Genomic DNA, 20929 nt, shown 5'->3' on the forward strand with positions numbered 1-20929 from the left:
TCACAGAGCGAGGGGGATTCAAAGAAATGAGTGGTCCTAGTGTCTGTTCATTCTTCAAACAGAAACAGCAGATGGCGATCTTTCTCTCTCTCTCCGCGCTTTCTCTTTCTGCATCACTCTATCTGGCTATCTCTATCTATTTTTAATCCTATGTTCATTCCTATCTCTTTCTCTCTCTCTGTGTCTCACCATTTCTCTTTTTCTATCCAATTCTATCCATTCCTCTCTCTCTATCTCTCTCTCTCTCTCTCTCTCTTTATTTCTTTCTCTCTGTCCTTTGTGTTTTTCTCCCTCTCTGTATTCACTTCAGTTGGATAATGGCTTGGCTGGAGCTGCCTAATGAATCTGGGTAATTGGCTCCTCGACTGCCTACTGTATTACCAAAATGACTCTAGCCTGCTAATTATATTCCCATGGCTGCAAAGTAGGATTTATTCTTACCGATTCTTAGGGATGAGGGGCCTTAAAAGGCATCTGTCCAACTTAAATGTCTTTTGAGTGAAAGATAAAGATACTGTCAGATTGGCCCTTCAAGGTGTGAGAAAGGTTTTTTGTTTTTGTAAAATGAATTAAAATACGTCTGGACCTATACTGGTGTTGCAGTTATGATGTGTTTTTGAAGGTTAGTTGTTCTGGTCTTCAGACGCCCCTGAAATGTAGTCAAAATTATTTAAAATGAGATTGAAAATCAAAAAGGTATGCATGCCTGACCAGTAGCATTATCCTCATGCAGTGCTGCCACAGCCACATATGCTATAACTATATAGCAGCACCAGTAATCATAGTAGACATAATAAACACACACAGAAATGTCCAAAGTAGGTGTGATTTTTAAAAGTGTTTAAAAGTTTAAAATGTACAAATAAATACCCCCTCCTTGTTCCCCTGGTCCTGAGTGCTCAGTGCCTCTGTGAAACTCTACTTTATAAAGCATCAGTAATGGCCACACAGAACATCGACTCAAAGTGTGATTTAAAAAAAAAACAGAAAGAAGGAAATTCAGGAAGGAAAGAAGTAATTTGCGAAATAATGACCCTGTCCCCCTCTAACCCACGCTTACTTCTTTATGTACTTATTCTCATACAGCAATAGTGATCAGTAACCCTAGGAGTAGTTAATACACAGAGAACACCGTGAGTAAGTAAGTAGTAATCAGGAATCCGAAGTGTAGTACGCACACAGAAAACACCATGAGTGAGTAAGTAGTTTTCAGTACCCTTTGTGTAGTACGCACACAGAGATCACCATGAGTGAGTAAGTAGTTTTCAGTACCCTTTGTGTAGTACACACACAGAGATCACCATGAGTGAGTAGGTAGTTTTCAGTACCCTTTGTGTAGTACGCACACAGATATCACCATGAGTGAGTAGGTAGTTTTCAGTACCCTTTGTGTAGTACGCACACAGAGATCACCATGAGTGAGTAAGTAGTTTTCAGTACCCTTTGTGTAGTACGCACACAGAGATCACCATGAGTGAGTAAGTAAGTAAGTAAGTAAATAAGTAAGTGAGTAAGTAGCTGGCTCCAAACCTGTGTGTGTGCTCCAGGTCACGACTGCCCAGTGAGTGAGTAAGTGAGTAAGTAGGTAGCTGACCCCAAACCTGTGTGTGTGCTCCAGGTCATGACTGCCCAGTGAGTGAGTAAGTGAGTAAGTAGGTAGCTGACCCCAAACCTGTGTGTGTCCTCCAGGTCATGACTGCTCGGTGCGTCTGTGGAGCATGGAGAGCAAGACGTGCATCCAGGAGTTCACCGCCCACCGCAAGAAGTTTGAGGAGTCCATTCACGCCGTGGCGTTCCACCCCACCAAGTGCTTCATCGGCAGCGCTGGGGCCGACGCACTCGCAAAAGTCTTCGTATGACCCCTCCAAACCACCTCAAACACACACACAGACATCACTGCCTCCAGCCCCCTCAAACCACCTCAAACACACACACACACACACCTCTGCCCCTCCAAACCACCTCGAACACACACACAAACATCACTGCCTCCAGCCCCCTCAAACACACATACACACACACACACACACACACACAAATTCACACACTCACACACACACTCACACACACCTGGACTCCGGGCCGGAACGACAATGTGTGTTACCATCCCTCCTCTCTCTCTCTCGCTCTCTCTCTCTCTCTCTCTATCTTTCTCTTTCCTCCCACTCTCTCTCTCGCTCTCTCTCCTCCCTCCTCTATCTCTCCGTCTCTCTCCCTTGCTACTTCACTGAAGGCTTTCTGGGACAGAAGACAGGATAAGCCGGAAAACATGTGGACACCTCACACACACGCACAGACACACACACACAATCGCATCTCCCCGCTATCTCTCCTTTAGCTGCCTCACATCCCTTTCTCCACCCAAGGGTGGTGGTCGAGGAGAGACTGGTGTTGTCTACAACTTCTTCACCTCACGATGAATCCCAGGTTTCCCACTTCCTGTTTGTTTGTTTGTTGCCTTGTTTGTTGCCTTGTTTAAGGGGTGAAGATGCTATAGCTTTCATACCACCACCACCATGGAACCTTGGAGATCTTTAATGCTTGCAACCCCCCCCCCCCCATCTCCAACCCCTACCTACCTAACCTGAATGGCCTGTTTAGCTGAGCTGTTTGGTGATGGCATGGGGTATGTGTGTGACGTTTCAAGACTTATGTGCCTTTCCATCACAGCAATGTCCAATAGAACTGTTGGTGGGCTCTAAGAAATGTTTTTCTTTTTTTTCCCCCTCATTTCGAAAAAAGGCTTTTCCAAATACTTATAATTTACTTACCATGATGATTGATGATGAAAACATTGACTATGACGTTGTCAGCCAAACATAAATCTGCAAGCGGATATTTCCCAAAAACGTAAAGCTTCTGTCTTAGCTACTCTGTTTCATCTGCAGCTGGTTTTACACATTAGCATTTGAGTGTCAAGAAACCGTTGATGAGCAGCTACACGAACAATACATGACCTTTTACAAAGCAGTTAAGCGGTTGGAGCAGTTGACTCAGCGACGGTTGGTAACCGGTCTGATACGCTCTTGATTTACCTCTACTACGCTATTAGCAGCTCGTCAAATCTCATTGCTAGTTCAACACTTTGGTTTGGTTTGGATGAACTGCCTTTAAATGTTTTTTTTTGTTTGCTTGTTTGTTTGTTTGTTTCAGTTATTCAGGAAGAGTTTTGTTTTCTATTTTTAATTTGATGTTTATTGCATTTTGAAGGACGCTTTCTGCACTTTGCGTTTCTATATGTGAGTCACTTCAGCCCAAAAAATATCTCATAAAGGCGTTACAGATATCGGTCAACAGCATCCACTCAAAGCGTTTAGCTGCTAAATTGTTTTGAATTGTCTATGGCTCCTTACTTACATAACCGTCTCTTGTCTCTAGAAAAGGAAGGCTCCTGCAGGATAAAAATGATGTCGAGATGACTTTTGGTCTTAACTCTTATAATTAGTTGTAAGGTGCACTTGTAAGAAGAACAGACGTGACCCCTTTGCCTGAAAGGGACCTATTAATTATATGTTCTCTATGTAATAATTATTTTGAAAAGTATATATTTTCTAACAACTATAATTACGAGCTTAATGGTATTTTTATTTACGCAAATGGGCTGTGATTCTTTTAAAATGTGTTTTGTTTCTGTGATTTTACTTGAAAACTGGGTATCACCCCTTTTGAAAGCCTACTCACTCCCAAGACGGAGTGCTGTCTTATCAAGACTCGTCTTATGGAATGCCTTCAAGGGAAGTTAGGGCGAGTGATCAAATGTGCATAGCTTTCGTTTTATTTCACGTTGTGTCTCGTTCTTTCAAATTTTAGATTTTTTATTTCGCCTGACAGCAATTCAGAAAAACAAAATTTGGATGTCCGACGTATGAAGAACACAATGTATTAAGTTTCCAATTACAATTAATTTAAATTACAGTTCTGTTTTTGTTTTGTCATTGTTTTTTCTACTCCAGGCTCTTAAATATGCTGATTAATCAGCAAGAAGGAAAAATCCATGGCTGTCTACCAAATTCAGTGATCTTGAAACAAGTAGTTTTGGAGCCTCTGTACACTACAGGTTCGGTGAAAAGTGAAATAACTAAGTTTTTAAAAGTGTATGCTTGTCAACACTACAATAAGAAATAATTCTCAAGTGATTTATTTTATTTGGTCGTGGTAGTAATTTCTAGTAAAGAACGTGAGATAGGGTATCAGATAGAATATGTATAGTTCTACAGAAACATCTATTTATAACTTCAGAAAACGATGTACATTGAATTGTGACAATATATATTTTTATTATTATTTGACGTGTGATGGAGTCAGTTCAGTTCACTATAATGTTGCGCTTGTAGTGATGAAAAGATGCACGTTCCAGTGAGCTCTCATTGCGAATTAAAGCTTGGGATGATGCTTCCCTCTGCTGGTCAGGAAGGGGAAAACTGTGACAGGAGCATCGATATGTTGCTCTGATATTGGATAGGTTCAATATTACTGACAGAGGAAGCTTTGCTTATGCGCTACTGCGTAGACAGCGATCGTATCCTTAAAAATGAAGAGAATTAGAAAGAAATAACCCGTCTTATGAATTCAGTGTGTTCACTGCTTATGTAAGTTATGGAGAGACGCATGTAAATGGTAAGCCTACTGACGAGCTAAGGTCAAATTCCTGTTGACGGAGCGCAACTGGTGAGCAGGTTGAGACTGAAGTTTTTGACCCATCGTTCACAAGAGCAAGGGAAGGTCTCTCTGAAGTGACTTTGGAGGTTCTGACTGGTGGTGTTGCATGCATGCACCACATACGTATATGACAGGTTTGTGTACAGATACAAGAACAATTTAACTAATGAACCAGTTAAACCATTAACAAACATCTGGTACATGCCAGATATGCATATAAAGGGAAGGTCAGTATGTTTTTTTTTTTTTTTGTAATTCATGTTCGTGTAGAAAGTTCAGGGAGACCATGTAAACTTGGGTTAAAAAAAAAACAAAAACAAAAAAGTTTTGTGTATATATTTTATTGTAATAATAATTGTTATTATAGTGTCTTTTTTTCATGATGTATTATGCTCTTTTTTCTGAGATGGGAGAGTGACATTTATCAATAACAACAATAAAAGACTATGTTGTATTTCAATAATGCTGTCTGCTCTTCTCTACTGGGGGGGGGGTCAGTATTGAACAAAAAAAAAACAGGTAAAACCACAATATATGCACAGGGCTGCAGCATGCTTTTTAGAAGTCACTGCACAACACTTGGACAGGTGTTTGGCAGAGTACAGTAACCTATGATCCTCGTACCCTCTTGTCTCCTTCCTGACCTACTCTCTTTGACCTACCATGGCGACCTTTTTCAGATTTAACTACAGCAAATCAAAACACAGCCTCCAGCTCACCAACAGAAAGACAGCGGGATCCTCGCAGCATGGCGTGTAAACTAAATGGTGTCAGTTACCCGAAATGTAACTTTAAGTTGGTGGGTGAAGATGGAGGGTGCAAGTTGTGTATGGATGTTGGCTCATTAAAACACATTCTGATGCCTGCCTGTTTTCGCAAGATGTTTTGGTGCCTAAATTGACTTTACCCTAAACTGGGGAACGGCGCGTGTTGCAACTGTCACCAGCCAATTGGGCACTGCTGTGTACCCTGCGACCCTAAAGCTTACGACTGATACCTCCATATGTACACTACCAAACTAAATGATAAATGCCAGCATTATCTTCTCCCTTTCTCTTTCTCTCTCTCTCTCTCCTTTCATATCATATTGCTTATGCCTATAATAACACTGATAAAATAGCCAAATTGCCTACTGTTAAATCTTGTACCCAAATTTATCTCCCTATCTGTTTCTGAAATTGATGTCTACTAACATTAATGTTCTCTCTCCCTCATAGCATTATCCAATCGCTGATGGAAGTGGAAACATTGCTCCTCACCCACACCATTCCTCATCTATGGACAGCTGAACTCTACCCACTCATTTTCTTCCTTTTCTTTCCCTACTAATCTAGACCATCTCCGCCATGGGACGCTGCTGTAGTCTCTCCACCTGGTCTACCTGGAGAAGCCCTCGGCCAATTGCACCCACCGCCACTGCATTGCCGTACACTTACTCTACCCCATACCCTATGCTAGCATTTATATACAATATACATTATTGCCACCACTGAAATGTTTCTCTGTCCCCAGAGATGGGCAGTATTTCAATTACTTGTATTTAAAATACTAGTTAATTTACTTTTGAGTATTTTGAAATTTGTATTTTATAGGGCCGATAAAAACCAAACGTAATTTGTAACAAAATACTTTAGAGTGGAGTAATTTTGTATTTAAAATACTCAAAATACTTTCTCCAGTGTTTAGATTTTTTTTCTGTCGGATTATACCACTTGACCATCTGATCTGCCTCTGAATGTCATTGTTGAATCAGGCATCAGTCAATTTGCCAAAAGTGGTGCTTCTTATGGCCCGCCCCTTTTTGGAGCGAAAAGGAAATCATCCCAGATCTCTCTCATTGACTCACATGTGAAATCAATTTTTTTCAAAAAACAGGGCTGAAATACTGATTGCCAAAAATACTGATGCATACCCATATTCAGCGAAAAAATTACACTGACAGGAGTAATAGGTGGATTATGTGTTTAGGGGAGGGGCGTGGTGGTGGCATGAAAAACATGAAAAAAAGGATAAGTGACTCAAATGTTTGGGAACCACTGCCTTACACCACTGACAAGGGCCCGTCATAATAGCCTGCACCTGGGCCCGTGGTAACTACGTTACGCCACTGTATAGCCCAAACCTGAATGTTCTGCTATACCAAATTGTGAGAAAACAGAAAATTCAGAAAAAGTATTTCCTATATTTTAAAAATACAAAATACATGTATTGTATTTTGTTACATTTTCTGGCAACAGTATTGTGTATTTTATTTTGATACATTTATTTGAGGGGTATTTTGTATTTTGTATCCAAATACATTTTGATGTATTTTTGCCCATCTCTGTCTGTCCCTACATCCCTTACCCCTGTAACGGTAACCCTATGAGTACAGTAAACTGGTCTTGCCTGTATCATGTATTTACCACCGGATGTCTGTATACATACTATGTCCAGCGACCAAATGCTGGCTGTGTACAACCCTTGTTGTTTCCCTTCCCCTTCTGCCACACAACCCTCCCCCTTCCCACCTTCCTTTCTCCACCCGGCCGACCTCAAGCAGATGGGTCCCCCCTTATGTGCCGTGGTTCTGCTTAAGGTTTCTTCCTGCCTAACAGGGAGTTTTTTTCTTGCCCCTGTTGCCATTGTGCATGCACTAAGGGGGTTTAGGCTCTGGGCTCTGTTAAGCGCCTAGAGGCAATTGTATTGTTATGGCGCTATATAAATAAAATTGAATTGAATTGAATAGACATTTCAATAGATGTTGTTGCAATACCCTTCAAGTTGCGCTGAATTTCATTGATGTTGTGGGCTGCTCTTTTGGGCTGCTGTATGTTCTGAATCTGTGAGGTAAATGTGCTTACTTTTTCATTATTATACTAAGGTGCATTTTTTTTGTCAGAATACATGCGACAACACAAAACTAATTTGTTCTTTCTTTAATGCATATACAGAATGATGCAAAATCAAATTCCTCGCAGATCTCAGCAGTAAGGCTTTTACCTTTGGGGGCGCGACAAACAGGCTTCCTTGTCTTTTATACTGTTTAAGGTTGTATAAAAACAAAAGTAAAAACCCCCTGGCTTTATCATGTGCTTTACTCAATGAAATGTGAGACCTATTGAGAGAATAGAGATACCATGAGAATACCTTAATGGTGGGGTACAATTTACAGTCTGTTAACATTTAAGACATTTAAAATGCCTGCCATCATTTTGACTCCAGGGGCCGTATTCACAAAGAATCTTAGGGCTAAAAGTAGGTCATAAGTGGCGAATTTAGGAGAAACTCCTAAAAATAATGGGCGTGTCAGTCTTAAATGTAGGACTCCTAATTTTTTTTACTAAGAGCAATTCACAAAATATTTTATCCCTAAAAGTAGCACCTAAGTCTAGGACAGCTTAAAACTCCTCATGAGGACTCCTAAGTCACTAAGACCTATTCACAAAAAATCGTAAGATGGCTGCAGCCGACTTGGAATTGATAAAAGACATTGCTTAAACCGTGAAGGTATTAATATTGTCGTAGAATTAGCGCGGGATGCAATGACGCCTTTAAACAACGATGTGTCCCGAAGTGAAATGAATCAGTCAGCCGTTTAATTCATCAAACTATCAACGCACTGTAGACCCCACATCATCCAACAGTTTATCCAGTTGCCTTTGCCCTTTGGACAATCGCCAATTACACAAGATCAAAGTAAATTCCATGGCGATCGCAGGAATGTCCACACATTACAATAATTGCCCCATCAAAAGATGAGGACGTTTTCGACTCGTGCATTTCAACGGAGAGCGGTCTGCAGCAGTTTTTTAAGAACTTACCAGCTGGATGCCGCTGGGGTGACGGTGGCTATTGGTCCTGGGACCAGTAGGCTTTCGCTATACGTTTCACGTTCGTTTCGCTTGAAGGGCCGTGTGTGCTGATATTTGAAGTGGTCAAGGGCTGGAAATATAATAGCCTTACAGTTTGCTGGGTGCTTTAGTTATTACTGCCTTGATTACATGCAATTGCCATATTTTATATTGATCGTTTTTTATTTCTCTTAACGTGCAAAGTGTCATTCCCGTTGGATGCACAAACTTGTCATCATGCGTGTGCATTCTGCTAACTGCACTGTCCATAACTATTTAATATGACTTAATGTGAAGCCTAGGTTATTCTCTTATTTTCAGTTGATATAGTGGGATTGTTAGAGGGACGTCACGAATGAGTTTTTAATGAGAGAGCCTGTCAACAACCAATCACCGTCCTCACCCCTTCTAAACTCGTGCATGAGAGTCGACGTCATCCATAGCAACGGTGGTTTTATCTTAAGCTTAGGAGTTGGTATTATCCTTAGTATGAGTAGGTCTCAGAGCCGTTGTGAATCACTTTTAAGAAATTACTCCTACGTAAAAGGTTTTAGCGCGAGTTAGGAGCACTCCTAGTGGTAAGATAAAAGGCTTTGTGAATACGGCCCCAGATCTCTTACTCATGTGGCTGAATCTCTGCTTACATTTACAGTGCAGTCTCTAGGCGCTCACTTTAAGCCTGAGGGACTGCCCAGGGAAATTCTATTATAGCAAATAGCCAATCAATCAAAAACATTGACAGCATTCTCAAGAAGGACCCAGCTCCTGACTCGGGTCTCCATTGCAAATCGATCTGAATTGACACCTGCTCTGCAGGTCTGGGTATTTTATGTAGCTTCAATGGCTTTCAATCCAACATCAGATCTGTTGTTGCAGTCTTCCATAGAGAAGACGCTTCATATTTTTGTAGAACACTAGTTGTGGTAAATTGAAATTAGACCACTAAAAGCATCACAAAAGCCTAAGAATTAGTGGGGAAAATATGACCTGTTTATCACTAAATGCAACGTGTAGTTTCGAATAAAACGGTAAATTAAATAGATTCATTGTTTACGTTCCGTGACATTAGACCTATTCATCAACAAGGATAGGCCTTACTATGTGGATATTGGAACTCATTTTTAAAACTTCATTTACAAAAGACATCGATACCCTGTTCAATAAATACTGTAGTTACAGCCTTGTTGTGTTTGGAAGGAAGGCCTACAACGGGTAGGAGAAAGGAAACTTGATTAAAAGTTAATTTAGATGTTAATGTTATGGAACAATCATGTGGATATGCCTACAGAACACAATAGTGTTAATGGGCTTTAAAATAATTAACAATAAGGGCATCTAAAATGAGTTGTTAGTGGTGAAATTAGTCACTATGAAATGCAGCGCACTACTGTCATCTAGTGGTGACATGATGTTACGACAATGTTGTGATATCCACTTACAAATCAGATCACAATTAGCAACAGGAAATAACTGTGTGTGTGTGTGTGTGTGTGTGCATAATGGCTGATCAGCCATATTGCTGAGGCCAGTCAGTAGTTCAGTAGTCTACTGCCTCCCTGCCCCCCCTCCCACTTTGTGGTGGTGTGATCCACTGCCTTGCCCCAGCCCAACGCGGGTCGTGGGGTAGTGAGAGAAGCGCTGAGACAGATCATTAGTGTTGTGTTGGTGTTGGTGGCTGAGTTCCAGTCAGGAGGCTACTTTTGACAGGATGGCTCAGTTCAAATGGAGGATATGTCAGACATTTCAAATAAAACATGTGGGCAGTGTCTCCCAATGCTTGAATGGTGTGCATTGAAATAATGTTATGGTCAAACACATTCTCTCCCCCCCATTACTGTAACTTGTTATCAGCAGAGGCTGATAAACCAGATTAAATATGATCAGACTCTATACTAAACCAGATTAAATCTAATCAGACTATCCTAAAACAGATTAAATATGATCAGACTCTATACTAAACCAGATTTAATATGATCAGACTCTATACTAAACCAGATTAAATCTAATCAGACTATCCTAAAACAGATTAAATATGATCAGACTCTATACTAAACCAGGGGCCGTATTCACAAAGCCTTTTATCTTACCACTAGGAGTGCTCCTAACTCGCGCTAAAACCTTTTACGTAGGAGTAATTTCTTAAAAGTGATTCACAACGGCTCTGAGACCTACTCATACTAAGGATAATACCAACTCCTAAGCTTAAGATAAAAACTCCGTTGCTATGGATGACGTCGCTTCTCATGCACGAGTTTAGAAGGGGTGAGGACGGTGATTGGTTGTTGACAGGCTCTCTCATTAAAAACTCAGTCCTAACATCCCCCTAACGATCCCACTAAATAAACAGAAAATAAGAGAATAACCTAGGCTTCAAATTAAGTCATATTAAATAGTTATGGACAGTGCACTTAGCAGAATGCACACGCATGATGACAAGTTTGTGCATCCAACGAGAATGACGCTTTGCACGTTAAGAGAAAGAGAAATTGCCGAAATCAAAGAAGTAATAATTAAAGCACCCTGCAAACTATGCGTGAGGCATGGGAGGACATATGTGTTAACATAAATGCTTCATTCCCTGCCGTGTGTCGCTCTGTCGATGACTGCGAGAAGCGGTGGTATGCGCTCCAGTCACAATGTAGGATGGAGATTGCGGAGTGGACTTTAAAAGAGCCGTCGCGGCTACAGGTATTGTGTCACCAAAATAGGCCTCATGCGTATACTTGCATGTTGTAGTTCAACTGTGCTCCCGGTTGTGGATTGAGGAAGGGTGTCAAAAGCCATGTCTTGCATGGATGGCCACTGTCACGTCACCCAAGTGGCATCCAGCAGGTACATGGTGCCGCTCAAAAAGCTGGCGCAGACCGCGCTCTCCATTAAACTGCGCGAATCGTGAGTAGATCCAGGCCACTTCGCAACAATATCCATGATTGTGAAATTTGGATCAAACACTATCTGTGTATTAATTGAATGTACCTTTTTGCGGTTTACAAAGACGTCCTCATCTCTGGATGTAGCAATTATTTTAATGTGTGTTCCATCGATGGCACCCACGACACCGGGCATTCCTGCAAACGCCATGAAATTGACCTTGATCCTTTGAAGTAGCCGATTGTCCAAAGGGAACCGGATAAACTGTTGTACAATGTGTGGTCTACAGAGTGCGGTGATTGCGATATTCTGAAGTCGTCTGCGTTGCAAAGTTGCATTTTCCCCGTAGCCAAAAATCTTAATGTTATCAAACATTTAACTTCCGGACTGATTGGGTTGTTTCGGATAGTTGGAGACGTGATTGCATCCCGCACTAATTCTAGTAAAATGTTGATGCCTTCACGGTTTAAACGATATAATTCAGAGTCGTTCATTGTCTCATACACGTTACGTCTGGCTTCAGCCATTTTAAGACTTTTTGTGAATAGGTCTTAGTGACTTAGGAGTCCTCATGAGGAGTTTTAAGCTGTCCTAGACTTAGGTGCTACTTTTAGGGATAAAATATTTTGTGAATTGCTCTTAGTAAAAAAAAATAGGAGTCCTAAATTTAAGACTGACACGCCCATTATTTTTAGGAGTTTCTCCTAAATTCGCCACTTATGAGCTACTTTTAGCCCTAAGATTCTTTGTGAATACGGCCCCAGATTTAATATGATCAGACTCTAAACAGAACTACAGATGTGATGTTGAGTGCATATGTGTTTGTCTGTGGATATGTGTGTGTGCGTCAGGAAGGAGTATATGTGTAATCTGTCGTGTGTGAATGAGTGTATGTGTGTGTGTGTGTGTGTGTGTGTGTGTGTGTGTGTGTGTGTGTGTGTGTGTGTGTGTGTGTGTTTGTGTGTGTGTGTAAATGAGTAGGGTATGTAGGTACTAAAACAAGTAAGCAGTCAGAGTTAGGACAAACACAAACACTCACACACACACGCCTTTTAGAGATAACATGTCACGTCAGTTTGTCATTTGTAAAGGATTTGTAAATCATCCCTCCCTCAATCATAGAAGGAACTAGAAAGATGATGATTACAGTGATGCTCAATTAACCTTGATCTCCATAGCAGTATGTTTATCAACATGTAATAGGCTCAATAATTATATATTAATTATCATTATTATGTTCCATCACAGCATCACCCAAAGGTGTTTGAACAGGAGTGTGTGACTCTTCTGCAGACTCTGGTGTTCCTGCAGACTCTGGTGTTCCTACAGGATCAGGAGGTCATGTGACCTGGCACAGGGACACTGCAGAGTCATAATGACTAACCCTAAACCCAGGATAGAGGGGCTCAGTGAATGTGGAGTGGAACGTGTGCAGGTGGGTGAGTGTGTCAGAGGAGACGCTGTAGAAGGACAGAGTGCCTGCTGGCCAGTCCAGGTACACTCCTACTCTGTTAGAGCGGGAGGAGGGGGCAGGTATGGCAGTATGCTTACTATTGTGCCTGGCAGAGTAACTGTCACCAGAGCAGTACAGACTCCAGGACTTGTCATTAGCTCCAAACCTGCTGTCACTCCCTTTCCTCTCCATGCTCTTATATGCCACTGCTATCTGAGCCCACGCACCACTCCACTCAGCCTCCCAGTAGCAGCGTCCAGACTGACCCTCTCTACACAGCACCTGAGACCAGCAATCAAATCTCTCTGGGTGGTCAGGATACGGCTGCTCCTCACTCCCATATGTCACTTTTCTGTTCCCCTCAGAGAGAGAGAGATAACTGTATGCTGTGTTGGGGTCCAGTGTGAGCTCACAGGCATCTGCAGACAAAAGGAAAGAACATCAGGATATGGGGTAGGGAAGGGACTGTTCCACTGCAACCATCCACACACACACACACAGACACACAATCATACAGATGTTTGGATACACACATCTTCCTAAATGCACACAACCAAGCGCATGCTCAAACACACATACACACACCATCACACAGTGATAGGAGGACAATGAGAAGAGTGTATATTTGTGTGTGTTTCTGTGTAAAACATTCTGGGAGGAGAATTAGAAGTGTGTATATTTGTGTGTGTGAGTGCATGATTCAATGTACCTGTGTGTGCATGTGTGTCAAGAAGGCAACAGGGAGTATATGTGTAATCTCCTGTGTGTGTGTGTTTGTTTCAGTGTGTGCATGTCAATTCTTGTGATATTTGTGTGTGTGTGTGCCAGGAAGGAGTATATGTGTAATCTCTTGCATTTGCATGCGTGCGTGCGTGTGTACGTGTATGTCTGTGTTAGATAATGTGTCTGTGTGTGTGTGTGTGTGTGTGTGTATTTCTGTCACTTTTTTTCTCCATATGTACTGTATGTATTTGTATTTGTGTGTATGTCTATGTTTATGTGTGTGTGTGTGTGGGAAGGAATGAGTATACATGGAATCCTTTGTGTTTGAGTGTATGTGAATGTGTGTGTGTGTGTGTGTTGGTGTGTATGCATATAGGTAAGAGAGTGTGAGTGTGTGTGAGTGTACGTGCTTTCTTTTGTATTTGTGATATTTGTGTGTGTGTGTGTATCAGGAGGTAAACGTATGATATCTTGTGTGAGTGTGTGTGTATGTATGTATGTATGCAAGTGAGAGAAACTGTCTGTGTCTGTGTGTATGCGTGTGTGTGTGTGTGTGTGTGTGTGTGTGTGTGTGTGTGTGTGTGTGTGTGTATGTGCATCCTTCTGTACTTATGATATTTGTGTGTATGTGTTTGTGTGCATATGTGCATCCTTGTGTATTTGTGATATTTGTGAGTGTGTGTGTGTGTGTGTCAGGAAGGAATATACGTTTAATATATTGTGAGTGTTTGTCTCAGAAAGGAGTATATGTGTAATATGTGTGAGTGTATATGTATATGTGTTTGTGCGTGTGCGTGTGCGTGTGCGTGTGTGTGTGTGTGTGTGTGTGTGTGTGTGCATCCTTGTGTATTTGTCTGTGTGTGTATGTGCATCCTTTTATATTTGGGATTTTTGTGAGTGTGTGTTTGTGTGTGTGTGTCTGTGTGACGGAGCGCTGCGCTACCGTCACGGCAGCGATACTCTGCCTCAATGAACATTCACCATGTGCATGTGTTTGCTATGTGTTTCATGTACGTTGTCCATGTCATTATACACTTACAGTTTCTAAATGTTGGTTAACCCAGCCATTCACCCTCCAATTTCTGTTAGTCCCGTTGCTGTATTCACGCGTTTTAACATCATACACAACCGGGTCTTAAACGATCGTATCCAGCCACCATTACACCTCTACAGTCTAAATACATACTTATCCATACTCTCTTACGTTACAATAATCACACATACAAGGTCTTGTCTCGTTAATGTTCTGTTTATTTAGTTTAAAACCATACATCAATTTCATATGGCATTTGTATTTGTCTTACCGTCGGTGTTGCGTCTTGTGTTTGTTTGTGCATAAATGAATGGCCGCCCTCGTACCGGGTATTTTTAAAAGGTCAATGACTTCCTAAGGGAACCAGTTTTTGTATAACGTATTTTTATGCTGAATAATTAATATGTTGGCTATGCCTTCCAGCAGGGGATCTTTTGTATATTTATTGATGTATTTTTCCAGTTATGTGGAATTGTTTTGGTGGCTGTTTTAGTCCAAGGTGTTTGGTCTGTCGTGACACCCCTGTAAAGTAAATGGTATGAACCAATTGAGGGCACGGGTAGGCCTTACTTAAACGAGATTCTTCAGTCAATCGGGAGAGCTGAGGATAAACGGACATGCGTCCAAGATTGCTCTATTGGTGAACAGCTACCTTGTTCCAAATTTCCAAAAATTGCTAGCATATTTGCTTATTTGTTTTGTGACTTAAGTCCAGTTTATTTTCTATTTTGCAAAGTTTTTTCTTTATTCTTATTTTGTTTGTTTGTTTGTTTATTATTATTCTGAATCATATTTTTGCCTTCACGGCCTTATTTTGGGACAAAATAAAAACTCCCAACTTCCACCGCAACGCCTCCTGAGAGTCTTTTCCACCTTGCTCGACCACTCAACCACGTCTACCCTTAACAGTCTGTATGTGTGTGTTTATAAGAGAATGTGTGTAAGTGTGTATGTAAGTGTGTGAGAGAGAGTGTGTGTATGTGTGTGTGTGTGTGTGTGTGTGTGTGTGCATCCTTGTGTATTTGGCTGTGTGTGTATGTGCATCTTTTTGTACTTGGGATTTTTGTAAGTGTGTGCTTGTGTGTCTGTATGTGTGTGTTTATGTCTGTGTAAGAGAATGTGTGTAAGTGTGTACGTAAGTGTGTGTGTGTGTGTGTGTTTGTGTGTGTGTGTGTGTGTGTGTGTGTGTGTTGCATCCTTTTTTATTTGGGATTTTTGTGAGTGTGTGTTTGTGTGTGTCTGTATGTGTGTGTTTATGTCTGTGTAAGAGAATGTGTGTAAGTGTGTACGTAAGTGTGTGAGAGAGAGTGTGTGTATGTATATGTGTGTGTGTGTGTGTGTGTGTGTGTGTGTGCATCCTTGTGTATTTGTCTGTGTGTGTGTATTTGCATCCTTTTTTATTTGGGATTTTTGTGAGTATGTGTTTGTGTGTGTGTCTGTATGTGTGTGTTTATGTCTGTGTAAGATAATGTGTGTACGTGTGTACATATGTGTGTGAGAGAGAGTGTGTGTATGTATATGTGTTTGTATGTGTGTGTGTGTGTATGTGTGTGTATGTGTATCATTGTGTATTAGTGCGTGTGTGTGTTTCTGTATGCATTGTGGTATTAGTGTGTGTGTGTGTGTGTGTGTGTGTCTGTGAGTACATGTCTCTATCTTTCTGTGTGTGTGTGTGTGTGTGTGTGTGTGTGTGTGTAAAGAACGAGTATATGTGAAATATCTTTTGTGTGAGTGTGTGTCTTTCTCCCTTTCTCTATCTCTGTTTGTGTTTGTTAATGTCTAAGTAGGAGATCAGGAAGCATATGTGTGATCTCTTGTGTGTGCAGGAACAGGTATGTGAAATGTCTTCATTCACACACACACACACACACAAAAAACAAAAACACCACAATCTGTCTCACACACACACTAGCAGGCAAGTAAAAACCTAAGAACACAACACACAAACTCAGGTGTGGAACCCTTCAGGTAAGCATCACAGACCAAACACTGCCAGGCTTGGTTCAGTAAGTGTCAGACATAAATTCTGTTCAGCTTTTATCGTCATCATGATGGCACATGCCATGATAATCTTATGGCAGTAAGCTGGCAGCTGTTTTTAGGGCCAGACCCTGCAGCTGCTCAGCAGCAGCTGTATGAGCTGGGAGTCGGCTTAATCACATTCATGTTTTAGAATTAAGAAAGTCAAATGGCATCAGAAAAGGACCAAGTGAAAAAAAGAAACATCAGTCTGATCACACACACACATGATCACATGCACTACTAAACCTATAAACATACACAACCTCTTTCTCTTTTTCATACACACCTCCACAATGTTTCCATGTGTTCATAAACAATCATGTAAATGTATTTTGATGAATAAAATCACTCACATTTTCTCGGCCCTGGTTTAATCATGAGCTCTCCTCCATGGTTATACCTAAAAAAAAGAAGGAGCGAAGAAAATACACTTGAGGCACAAAACTGTGAGTTTAGCATGTGAACTGATTTGTTATCAGTGAATCATTTTAATCAATGATTAAAATGATTCACTGATAACAAATCAACAGGACAAAAACAGTTACAATAACAGTAAGATATTCCATAGCCTGGTTATTTTTTCTGTGATATTATTTCAGGACAGCGATCATATAGCTGTTCACAGACACTCTGGACCCCTTTCAGTTTCCCTATCAACAAATCAGATCAACCAAGGGTCTCCACAGCAAACAAATACAGCCATGTTAGAATGTGGTTCATTAGCTAGAGCTCAATATTTAACACCATCGTCGATACCCACACTTAGAGGCAAACTACTCATGGCCTTATCCCCTCCCTCTGCAGCTGAATCGTTTACTTCCACAGACCACAATCTGTCAGCATTGGGCCTCTCTCCTCAAAGACACTAATCAGGAACACTTTGGCCCTCAAAGTTGTGTACTGAGCTATGAGAGCAACACCATCAACAGGTTTGCTGATGACACCCCTGTCATAGGCTTGATCACTAGTGTTGATAAGACAGCGTACAGGAGTGAGGTGTCAAGCTGTGTGACATGGTGCCATAAGAACAACCTTTCCCTCAATGTCAGCAAAACTAAAGAGATGATTGTGGATATAAGGAGAAGGAACAGAGGACATCAGCACCAACATCATCAGTTACTTCACATAGACGGGTCTGCACTGGTGATGCACAGACCTCACATGGTCAAACAGTACAGACCAGCTGATCAAAGAAAGACCAGGAGCAGCTGCACTTCCTCAGAAAATTGAGGAGGCCACCCAGTATCCTTATATACTTCTACAAGTGTGATATTGACAGTATGCTAACAAACAGGCTGGCAGTGTGGTGTGACAACAGCACTGCTCTGCTCAGGACCACCAGAGAGTCATCAAGACAGCAGAGAAGGAGCTCCACTCCCAACCCTGGAGCTCACTTACTACCAGAGAGTCTGCAGGCATAGTAAAGGACTGCAACCATCCCATGCTGTTGTGTCCCTGTGTGTGTTTCTGCTTGTTCTGCTATGGGCTGATGACACCCAATTGACAAAACCTCTGCCTGCTGCTGTTTCAATGGGGTTCCACCCTTTGCAAACACTCTTCCAGTTTGTGAGACTCTAGACACTAGGCTAGACACTAGACTAGACAAGGCCAAAGCATGCAGATTCAGACATGCCAATATCAATCTGTTTTAGACTCGATACTGTAAATGTTTTGTTTTCAAGTTTCATACTTCTTCTGTTTAATCAATTCTTTACATTTCATGTTTCATATTTTTTTGCCCACAGTTTTTTTTTGTACTTGCATCTGACCCTACACAGGGGTGTGATACAAGCACAGATATTTTACCCAGTTCACCCAGACAGTCTGGCAGGTGAGACTGCAGTGTGAGCAGTTCCTGCTGGAAGGAGAGAAGTGGAGAGGGGAAAATGGAGGAGGAATGGGAGGAGTGTAAAAACACTGTTGCTATGGGCACCAGTCACAATTGGATCCACCCACAGCACTGCTGGGAAGCTTTGGTTAAGACAGACGTCTGACAACAGCACTGACTGCCATTAGCCCTGGCTGCATCATGCTGTGACTGAGAGAAGATGAGGGGAATAGAAGTGGCTGCTGACTGGTGATACAAGCAGGACATGTGCACCATGACGTCTTGGAGTTTAGGAAGAGGAGCAACATGCACATCCATTTAGGAAAAGAAAGAAGATGCAACCTCCCATAGTGTTCAAGACTAAGGCTACATCCACACTAATACGTTTTAGCTTCAAAACAGTTACTATGTTTACGCCTGGCGCCTTCGCTACGCTACTGAGTGATAGAGATAAGTGAAACTCTGACTTTAATCATGTATGTAATAATGTATGTGTGTTAATCACATGCTTTTGTGAGGTGATTCATTAATCAAGTTGTCCTTTCTTTTCTGCCCTGCTGATGCATTACGTTGCATAAAGCAAAGCAAGATGACCTCGGATGTGGGAGACCCACCACGTAGTTTTCTCTAGTGCTTTGGCAACAGATAATCCTAACTTTTTACTTTATAATCCTTGTGTGATGTGTTTAACTTTGCTTCTCTCTCATCTTCTGCAGTCTGGAAGAGAGCCTGTGCCTCTCACTTGTCTGCCAGGACATATGTGAGCCCAATGTGCAGATTGAATACAATTATACTCTGTCCGAGGTAAAGGAGACGTGGGACATCCAAGCTGGCCTCACGGGAGGTGGATCTGCCTCGACCCAGGATCTGACGGCAGCAGAGGACATCGCCACGTCTACCCTCACGCCTGAGAGCGTACAGGGATTTTGGGGCATGGAAATCGGCACCCAAGCCAGTGCACCAGCTGACCAAACCCAAGGTACATAAATAAAGTCCACATACACAGAGATGAGTTTACAAGATTTATAATAATACTGGCATTAAATAAATGCAACAAAGCCATACAATAAATCAAATGGCACGCAGCTTCCATTAACCTGAATCATCTGGGTCAATGTGAGATGGTAGATGTATGCCTAGTTTTAAAATGTCTTGGATACGGATATCACAATGATTTCCTCATGTGGTAAATACTTTATTTTCCTTGTAATTATATATGGCTTGCCAAAAAATTGGTGTAAATCTCTCGTGAAGACGACAGAAGTAAAGTGTAGCCTGTAGGTCCTATAATGTGCGGGCAAGCACATGCGCCCTTAAAATAGCGTTCTGAATACGCGTTACAGACTTTAGACATTGCGCCTCTGACATTAGACCAGCTTTTTTGTGGTCAATGGCGCACGGCGTTGTTTTGAAACTGCAAAATACCACTTGCGCCAGAGAAACGCCAGCAGCGTTATCAGCCCTTCATAGAGTGCATGCGAAGTGTATGTAAATGTTCATGTGATATTCATTTTTAGGCATGTTAGTATCGAAGGAGATTATTTCTGATAGAGATAAAAAGCTCGTCTGGAAAGAGATAATTCCGAAAGGTAAATGTATTAGTGTGGATATAGCCTCATTTAGTGCTCATTGTGAAAAGACTTTCCCCATCCCCTCCATTAGAAATTTCCCTTCGAACTCCTTGGGCCTTGGTGCCCTCATCAACAACCTGTGCCACAAACACCAAGAATTACCACTGTGTCCATTTTAGGATGTGGAAGAAAGCCAACAGATAAATGGGGAGAATAGCCAGTCTATCCAGAATATGTCACCTAAAATCAAGTATTATTTACACCCAAATTAACACCCAGCACTCACCTGAAAGCCTCTAGTTTACAGTTGGGATCATTCAGTCTTTCTGTGAGCTCTCTGACCCCTGAGTCTCCTGGGTGATTGTAGCTCAGATCCAGCTGTTTCAGGTAGGAGGGGTTTGATTTGAGGGCAGAGGCCAAGAAAGAACAGCCCTCATGTGTGATGAGACAACCAGACAGTCTGAAACAAGAGATACATTTTCCACATTATTATAGAAGGGAAATGCATTAGAGGTATGTACAGTATTCGTAAATTCAGCTATTTATTCAGGTATTTTGTCAGTCAAAATCCTACACATTTATTTATGTAAAACAATTTATGGTAACACTGTTTATGAAGCCTAGCTTTATAAGGCCCTATAAGGGCATTATAAGGGCCTTAATAACGACTTATAAAGTAGCTTTATGTCATTATAGCAATCATTATAACTATGTATAATCTCTTCACAATGACTCATAACCACCTTTATGAAACATTATATCAGTTAATTAAAAATGGTTATAATTTAAGACGGAATAATGCATTATAAATATGTGATCGTCAGTCTGTGTCAGTTAGACTTTCTATGACGCCTGCATTTATATGGCCCTATAAGGGCATTAATAATGCCTTTAAAAAGTAGCTATAAGTTATTGTAGCACTCATTGTAACTATGT

At 41.4% G+C, this 20929-nt stretch overlaps 2 protein-coding genes across 2 annotated transcripts in view; both read right to left on the reverse strand.

Annotated features, from left to right (window-relative positions):
* Nucleotides 1-12702: 12702 nt before the first annotated feature.
* LOC308368842 (stonustoxin subunit beta-like) lies at nucleotides 12703-14516 on the reverse strand (the record flags this gene model as incomplete). Its single annotated transcript, XM_080843124.1, has 2 exons — nucleotides 12703-13235; nucleotides 14483-14516. The coding sequence occupies 2 exons, from the start codon at nucleotides 14514-14516 to the stop codon at nucleotides 12703-12705; spliced, it is 567 nt and encodes a 188-aa protein (XP_080699250.1).
* A 2423-nt stretch (nucleotides 14517-16939) lies between these two features.
* LOC308366591 (NACHT, LRR and PYD domains-containing protein 3-like) overlaps nucleotides 16940-20929 on the reverse strand; it is a gene marked incomplete at both ends in the record, with an annotated part of 39242 nt that continues 35252 nt past the window's right edge. The window contains 2 exons of the mRNA XM_080840307.1: nucleotides 16940-16994; nucleotides 20280-20453. Coding sequence (XP_080696433.1) covers nucleotides 16940-16994; nucleotides 20280-20453 — 229 coding nt within the window. The remainder of the gene's footprint in view (nucleotides 16995-20279; nucleotides 20454-20929) is intronic.

This window comes from Sprattus sprattus (assembly GCF_963457725.1).
Source record: "Sprattus sprattus genome assembly, chromosome: 1".
NCBI classification, from domain to species: domain Eukaryota; kingdom Metazoa; phylum Chordata; class Actinopteri; order Clupeiformes; family Clupeidae; genus Sprattus; species Sprattus sprattus.